General features: G+C 33.6%; 2 protein-coding genes and 1 long non-coding RNA gene across 3 annotated transcripts in view; all 3 read left to right on the top strand.

Annotated features, from left to right (window-relative positions):
* Positions 1-645, top strand: part of LOC112510558 (clavaminate synthase-like protein At3g21360) — a 4,147-nt gene extending 3,502 nt beyond the window's left edge. Inside the window, exon 3 of the mRNA XM_025116023.1 lies at positions 279-645. Coding sequence (XP_024971791.1) covers positions 279-645 — 367 coding nt within the window. The remainder of the gene's footprint in view (positions 1-278) is intronic.
* Positions 646-3,068: 2,423 nt separating this feature from the next.
* LOC112509758 (clavaminate synthase-like protein At3g21360) lies at positions 3,069-5,168 on the top strand. The gene is made up of 3 exons (XM_025114878.1): positions 3,069-3,528; positions 3,850-4,103; positions 4,707-5,168. The coding sequence occupies exons 1-3, from the start codon at positions 3,148-3,150 to the stop codon at positions 5,062-5,064; spliced, it is 993 nt and encodes a 330-aa protein (XP_024970646.1). The 5' UTR covers positions 3,069-3,147; the 3' UTR covers positions 5,065-5,168.
* A 1,975-nt stretch (positions 5,169-7,143) lies between these two features.
* LOC112510279 overlaps positions 7,144-8,210 on the top strand; it is an 8,293-nt gene continuing 7,226 nt past the window's right edge. The window contains exon 1 of the long non-coding RNA XR_003068914.1: positions 7,144-7,393. This is a non-coding gene — a long non-coding RNA (uncharacterized LOC112510279). The remainder of the gene's footprint in view (positions 7,394-8,210) is intronic.

The following is an 8,210-nucleotide window of genomic DNA, read 5'->3' as shown; positions in this document are numbered from 1 at the left end:
GTTTCATTCAGATATCAGCCAAACAGCTTTATTTCATTCAGTACTAAATCATTCAGAGGGTTAAAATGGTAATTTTACTGTCATTCAGAGAACAGTTACCAAACAACATTATTTCATTCAGCACTTAACCATTCTGACCCTCTTAACCATTCTGACCTCTTAACTATTCTGCATAAATCATTCAGCAATTGCCAAACAGCCCCTTATTGAAAAAAACCTTGTTTGATTAGTTTTTCAGTCAATAACTAGTTTTTCAACTGCTCACTGTTGGTTGACAGGACAGCTAAACAGGGAACAAAGCTGGAATGGATTGGGGATGTTGCAAGAATTCTAACACGTCCAATGCCAGCCATAAGATCTGATGAGAAAAGTGGAAAGAAGACATGGTTCAACAGTCTGATTCTAAGTTACAGTGGGCCCGCAAGCCGAACCAATCACAATCGAAACTCATCGGTCGAGCTCGGTAATGGTGAGACGGTGCCCGATGATGCTATGGAATACTGCTTGAAAATCTTGGATGAAGAGTGTGTGGCGATACCTTGGAAGAAAGGCGATTTTATGATTGTGAATAATTTGACGGTTCTTCATGGCCGACGACCACTACTCGAGCCTCCTCGTCGTATACTCGTTTCACTTTGCCAGTGATCGATTGAAAGAGAGGGATTGCATATTGTTCCCAACTATTACTTTTTAAATAAACGATGTGTGTTAAATTATCGTACGTGTACGGGTTAATAAGCATCTCGTTTGATATTGATTTAGAATATCAAATAAAAAGGGTGCTCGTTCGGGTGGTTTTTGGGTTTTCCAAGTTATTCGGTTTTAAAGCGTCTAAATTTAATTATTAAAGTAATATTTTTGAATTATTTTGGTCGGGTTTTATTGAATCCAAATTAACAGAAGTGATTTTAAGATGTTGTTAAAGATAGCCAAATACCGGGCTTTAATCGGTCCATGTTAGAAAATGTTATACAATCAACTTTGATCTGTGTAATGGGTTCTGTAAGTGGTCCTTGCTAACCGGAATTTAATCGAACATCGGTTTGACGGTTTTTTCCCCTTTTCTAATTGGAACATACAATCGCTTCTGAAACTGTTTTTTTTAAGAGTAATCTAATGAGTTTCACATATTTTAATGTTTATGATCGTTTCTTACGAACTTTCCCGATTTGTGGGTAGGTTCCAAATTTCCCCTCGAAGTTATTTTTCCTTGGTGATGAAGAACCTAAGAAAGGGGGAGAAACTCCAATAGTTTTGAGTCATAACATTCTAATAAAAGGTTTTATAGGACTTAAGTTTATAAGATCAAGCCAAAAAAATGTCATATTTAAAAGGGTTACAATATGTTTATAGGACGATTTTAGACTTTTCAACAAGTTTTTTAGAATGTTTTTAAGATAAAGTATCATACTAGCTATTTTATATGACACTATCTGAAAATGTCTCCTATAAACAATATTGTCATATAAAGAGATGAGTTTATATGACACTTCTATAAAATGTCCTATAAAATGGCTAATACGACACTTTATTTTTAGAGCGTCCTAAAAAACTTTTTAAACCGCCTAAAAGTGATCCTATAAACTTATTGTAACACTTGTAGATATGACGTTTTATGGTTTGGTCCTTAAACTTAAGTTTTATAAAATATTTTATTAGGACGCTTAAACATTCCAGCCATTCTAAAATCTAGTTTTGTTGCTGTATTTGGTTAACTTTTCAGCTAACAACTAGCTTTTCAGCTAATGAAATTCGTTTGTTGACAGGGCAGCTTAGCTGGGAACAATATAAATTTTTTGCCAATAAGCACTTATCGGGGTAAGCGTTGGTAAACGACCTCTTAATATCCATCAGATGGTAAACATATAAAAATATTCCTAAGGGGGTGTTTGGGATTGCTTATTTGAAACAACTTATGCTTTTCTACAAAAGCACTTATCAACTTATTATAAGTCAGAAGGGTTTAACTTCTTCAAAAACTCCTTATTACCGGTTTGACACCAGTATAAGTTGTTTATCCAGACACTCAAAAGTGCTTATTACCGGTATCACACCAGAATAAGTCAATAAGTTGTTTTTATAAGCAATCCCAAAATATCTAGCTGTTAGCTAAAAAAACCCAAATACCGACTAATAAATTGTTAAATGATAAATAGTCACATTTGGCTAATAAATAACAATATAAAATTAACTAAACGGATAAGGTTTTTGATCATTTACGTAAAATGCAACAAAAATAATTAAAAACCAAAAAAGAAGAAGAACTCAACCTCATTGAAAAGCTACCTATTTTGAAAAACGTGTGAAGTAAACTCAACTGATAATAAGTTTGATCTGAGGATTTTTTTAGTTGTTCTTCAAGACCTCTGGGATTAGTCGAGGTGTGTGCAAGCTGACCTCGCACAACCATGATTGAAAAAGAGTTTTTGAAACTCAGGATGTGTTCGGTTCGCAGAATATTTTGTGAATGAATAAAATACGTCAAAAGAATTTGACTTTGAATGAATTGTAATGGAAATTGACCACATGTTTGGTTAGAATAAATTGGAATGAAATATATTAAATGGTTTGGAACCTGTCTATTTCGTTGGTAGAATGTAGCTTTGAAATTTGAATAATAAATAACCAAAATATCCATTTTATAACGGTGGTGGTCGGTTGTGGTTCAGAATGGTGGTGGTCGACGGTGGTCCAAAATGGTAGTCTTGCTAGTGGTTCAGAATGATGGTTTAGATCGATGGTGGTCGACGGTGGTTTAGAACAGTGTGGTCAGCAGTGACTCAAACCAGTGGTGTTTAGAACGGTCGTTCAGATTGGTGGTGGTCGGGCTCATTCAGAACGGTGGTGGTTAGCGGTGGTTCAAATCGGTGGCGGCTGATGGTGGTTGAGATTCGTTCGGAGTCCAATCAAACGCCCCTCAGGAATGATCCGTCAAGATATTCTGCCCACGTTGTTTGAAAAGATTTGTAACAGGTTTGTAGAAAATAATCTCAACACAGATTTTCCTGGGTCGAAAGCGACAGGAAGTTGAACATGATAACCAATATGAACAGATCATTGACCATCACAATCATATGAATTTTGGATTATGGAACAGATAAAATCTCCACCGGATTGATTAGGGTTTAAGCTTTTGATCATACAACAATGAACATCATGCCGGAAGAGAGTTTATTTCATGAAGTAGTAGGCTTATTACCCCAACACAGCTCTGAAGATGGAGTTCTCTTCCCCGTTGTCCTCTGTCCAAACCCTAAAATTGGAAAAGAAGTTCAATTAACTGACGCCATTAAAGCTAACAAAGAATGGCTAGATTCTCTACTCTATAGATCTGGTGCCATTCTCTTCAGAGGCTTCCCTGTATTCTCTGCTTCTGATTTCAACGACGTCGTTGAGTCCTCCGGCTATGAAAATTTCCCATATGACATCGGCGGTGCTGGCTCCAGGACCAACGTCGTTGGCCGTGTTTACACCGCTAATGAAGCTCCACCTGATCAGGAAATTCCGTTTCATCACGAAATGTCTCATGTATGATCCATCCTTCTCTCTCGATTACTTTTTGCTCAAATTCTGTTTGTTGAAATGATGAAATCTATCAATTCCATAAGCTGAATTTAGGTTTTCATCGATCGTTTCCGATAGATATCAATTAGCACCGCGATGATGATCGATTCTGATGAATATGTTCAACTTTTCAAATCCGTACAGATTGAGATTCGACTGTTCAGATTTTTGATTTGTTCTTGGATTCTGCAAATCCACTGTTGATTAGGTGAAAGATGATGAACAAACAAAATCATGAATTCTTCGATCTTCACCTGGAATTCACCTACGATTGTTTTGTAACAGGCTCCTGTGTATCCTTCGAAACTGTTTTTCTTCTGTGAAGTAGAACCAGGAAGTGGAGGAGAAACTTGTATAGCTCTGAGCCATGTCATATACGAAAGGATGAAACAGAAGCACCCAAAATTTGTCGAAGACATGGAAGAGAAAGGATTGATTTACACACGAATTATCGGAGATGAGTCTGATCCTTCATCACCGGTTGGCCGGAGCTGGAAACTCACCTTCAATACCGACGACAAGACTGTGGCCGAGGAAAGGTTTGGTTTGTTAGATTGATAAGCAATTTGTTTTTTAGGTCTGCTAGACTTAACCATGATCGTTTTCGCTCAATATATAACTTTTGAATGAGTAATCTAATGGGTTCGATATACTCTTACATGGTATCAGAGCCGATATTTATCACTCTAGAGACTATATTCTGTGGGGAATTTGTACTCGTTTAACCCCTCTTGACGCTCTAGGGACCACCTGTGTCCGTCTAGCCTCCATTGGAGAGGACGTATTTGAGTCCCACATCAACTAGATTTGAACCATTTTTCATCAATATATGTTGGAACCTTCTTTTTCTTCTCAAATACTCTCTTGGGGAATAATCTAATGGGATTCCACATATTCTCACATGGTATCAGAGCTAAAGTTTATCACTCTAGGGACTCGACACTCTAGGGCAATTTGTACCTTTTTAGCCCCTCTTGACACCTTGGACCTGTGCATGGATTGGAGGGGGCGTGTTCTCCTCAATATATGTTGGAACCTCATTTTTCATCTCAAATAAATCTTAAAGAATAATCTAATGGAATTCCACATGTTTTATCCAAAAGCAAGCAGCTACAAGTGACCTCAATGGAGTTCTTTTGCAGGGCTACGAAGTTGGGAATGAAACTCGAGTGGGTAGAAGGTGGTGTGAGGGTTATCATCGGGCCGAAGCCTGGTTCTCGATATGACGAGACTCGAAAGCGTAAAATCTGGTTCAACAAGGTGACAGGAGGAATGAAAGACAAGCTAAATCAAGATCTTTCAAAAGCAGTGATGTTTAGTGATGGTAAACCAGTGCCAGCTGATGTTGCCAATGACTCCTCTAAGATCTTTGATGAGGAGTGCATTGCACTACAATGGCGGAAGGGTGACGTCCTGCTGCTCGATAACCTGGTCGTCATGCACTCCCGTCGACCGCTCACCGCACTGCCTCGCCGTGTACTCGCCTCGTTTTGCAAGTAAAACATGCAAATATCAATCGACTGTTTGGTAAACATAAACGATTGGATTTGGTATTCAATAATAGACTTGGGATCAGATCATGTGAGACCAGTCTGTTTTATGATTGTATACGAGAAAACAATATGGTTTTTATATATTTAAATTATATTATCTTTTCGTATGGATGATTGGATTGGCAAAATGGAAATTGGATTTTGATTCTAAATTAGTATATCTTATCTTCATGTTTATTTATAAATATTTATATATTCAATCAATTATAGTCATATATATTCACATGCATATATGTATATTAGAAAAGTATTCGTGTAATATAACGAGATACGTCTTCATTTTAATGTTTCGTTTTATTTTGTCTCTGTTGATATAATATGGTTTATGTGGTTTTGAGAAAAATAATGTTTTTACTTTTGAATAAAAATAAATTTGAAAATATCATAAAATTTCGAAAAAATTCATTGATATTAATATTAAATTAAATTTTTAAAAGTTCTTGTTTTTTTTTACAATTTCTTTAATTCTATTTTTTTATTATTATTTAATTTAGGTTTAATAATGAAGTAATTTATTTTGGATTAACAATATAGTTTTTATGAAGATAATGATTCTGTTAAAACTTAATTATTATTTTAATCATATTTTAGATTTTTTATATTTAAAATGAGATGTTTATTTATAGTTAGTTATATGAATTCAAAAATGAAGCTTTAATAAGTTGTATTTACGCATAATTTACTTGTAATCTTAAATTTTAAGTAGTATGCATTAATTAACAGTCCTTCATGTATAAAGAATAATTTTTAAGAGTTTTTGCCAAATGCTTTATAATATAATATATATAATAATAGTTTGATTTTGTTGATGAAAATGATTAGAAAATTAATTTCTCACCTCTTATTTTTTTAGATTTTTTTTAAATTTAGAGTTTTATTTTTATTTTTTTCGTTTTATAAAATAATATAGTATATCTGTTGGAGAAAAATAGAAAATAAAACTACCATTTTCTCTATTCTAAAGACTTTTTTGGAGATGCTTCATCCTTTTATTTCCATCTCATATCTATACAATATTATAAAGCATCTGACAAAAAATTTAACAAATCATTCTTTATGCATGAAGTATTGTATAGTAATTCATATTACTTAAATTTTAAGTTTACAAGTAAATTGTACGTAAGTATAACTTACTAAAGCTTTATTTTTTTAATTCATATACTAACTGCAGATAAACACAATCAGATACAGAATAAACATCTCATCTTAAATATAAAAAATTGAAATATAATTAGAATAATAATTGAGTTCTAACAGAATCATAATCTTTATAAAATTTTATTGTTAAGCCAAAAATAAATTACTTCACTAAATCATAAAATCATTATCTTTATCAAAACAACATAAATCGTATTATACCAACAGAGATAAAAAAATAAAACGAAACATCAAATGAAGATATATTTCACTGCATTGTGCAAGTACCATTCTAGTTTAAATAATAAATAATTCTCAACGTATTTTTTTAACTTTAACTCAAAACAATTTATAATCAATTTAGTTTTGATCTGACAGTCATATTTTATATGGTTATGTTTATTTATCGTTATAATAACTTGAGTATTTTTATATCGTAGAAATATTATTTATGAAGAAAATTTACTTATATTAAACTAAAAACTAATATAATTGCATAGAAATAGTAAAATTGTACAAAAATTGGGTTCCGGTGAGAATGAGAGCTAAAGTGAGAAGTGTAAGAAGAGATATCCACCCTTGAATGCACCGAATCAATTCCCATATCAAGAGTGATTCAAGGTGGATTTGAGATTAAAGGTGATCAAGTATCTAGATCTCTTCTTACACTTCTCTCATTAATTCTCATTTTCACACAACCGGTAATACAAAATTGTATTTTTTTAAATCTAGATCGAGTTGGTCGGATTTTATGTAACCTTAATTGGAGATGCTAGTGGGTTTGAATAAACTATGATCCAGTAACATTTGGGCTGGGCCCCAAAGCTACCAATAACCAACAACTTGTATCAGTGATCGCTAATCAACCCAACAAAATTCAACACTTTATGAGAGACAGTTTTTGAAGGACAGCAGAAGGATCGAGACTATTCTGGGTTTGAAGAACAGCAGAAGAATCGGTCTCGGTCAAGAAACGCCACCGTCGGGAGATGATCGAAACGGTTTCGGTTTCGGTTTCGGTTTCGGTTTCTTGGTTTGGTGATCAACGATATTTTCACCAACTTGATCGTTGTAATCAATCGCAATATCTGAAGAAATCGATGATCGTGAACGAATCGTCTGTGGTTGATCCTGATTCGGTGAGTTCAATCTCTGATTTCTCACCAGAAGAAGAATGTGTTTTTTTCCCGCTGATTCAGAAACATTTAGGTTTTTGATTTAGATCTCGTATTTAGTTCACGATTATGTGTTCTTCAATTCACAATTGTGTGTTCTTTCATCTGACTCAGAAACATTTTGGATGTCGTATTCTGATTACCTTATGGGTTTTCAATATCTTTTAGGGTTTGATTGTTTCATCTGAATTTGTATTTGGGTTCCGATTCCTTTTGCTCAAAATTGTTTCGTGTTTGTTTTATGATATATGGTTCAATACGAAAGGAAACTCCATTGTTAATCACTTTCAAGTTTCTTGAAGTTGTTTTATTGCTAATTTGTGTTTAAGGTTTCTGCAGATCCCCAAATAATTATTAAGAAATATTTACATTTTACATCTGCTTTTTTTGATCTGTTCTGAATCTTGTATTCGTATTCCTTTATGGGTTTTAGCTATCTTTTTGTTCTTCTGGTTTTTGATTATGTTCATCTGATTTTTGATTCGTGCCTTCTTTATGATAAATGTGCCTTCTTTATGATAAATGGGAAACTCCATTGTTAATTACTTTCAAGCTTTCTTGAATTTGTTCTATTGCAAATTTCAAATTTGTGTTTAATGTTTCTGCAGATCCCCAAATATTTATTCAGAAATGTTTACGTTTTACATTTGGTTTTTTTATCTGTTCTGAATCTTGTATTCGTATTCACGTAAGGGTTTTCACTATCTTTTTGTTCTTATTGTTTTTGATTCTGTTCATCTAGTTTTTGATTCGTGTCTTCTTTATGATAAATAGGAAACTC

This window comes from Cynara cardunculus (genome assembly GCF_001531365.2).
Source record: "Cynara cardunculus var. scolymus isolate 2C chromosome LG 3, CcrdV1, whole genome shotgun sequence".
Taxonomy (NCBI): domain Eukaryota; kingdom Viridiplantae; phylum Streptophyta; class Magnoliopsida; order Asterales; family Asteraceae; genus Cynara; species Cynara cardunculus.
The sequence above is the reverse complement of the archived record's forward strand: the minus strand, read 5'-3'. Positions and strand labels throughout refer to the sequence as shown.

Coding starts and splice junctions, on each gene's coding strand:
- LOC112509758 (XM_025114878.1), top strand. CDS start 3,148: ATGAACATCATGCCGGAAGAGAGTTTATTTCATGAAGTAGTAGGCTTA. Junction 3,529..3,849: donor TTCATCACGAAATGTCTCAT/GTATGATCCATC, acceptor GTTTTGTAACAG/GCTCCTGTGTATCCTTCGAA. Junction 4,104..4,706: donor AAGACTGTGGCCGAGGAAAG/GTTTGGTTTGTT, acceptor GTTCTTTTGCAG/GGCTACGAAGTTGGGAATGA.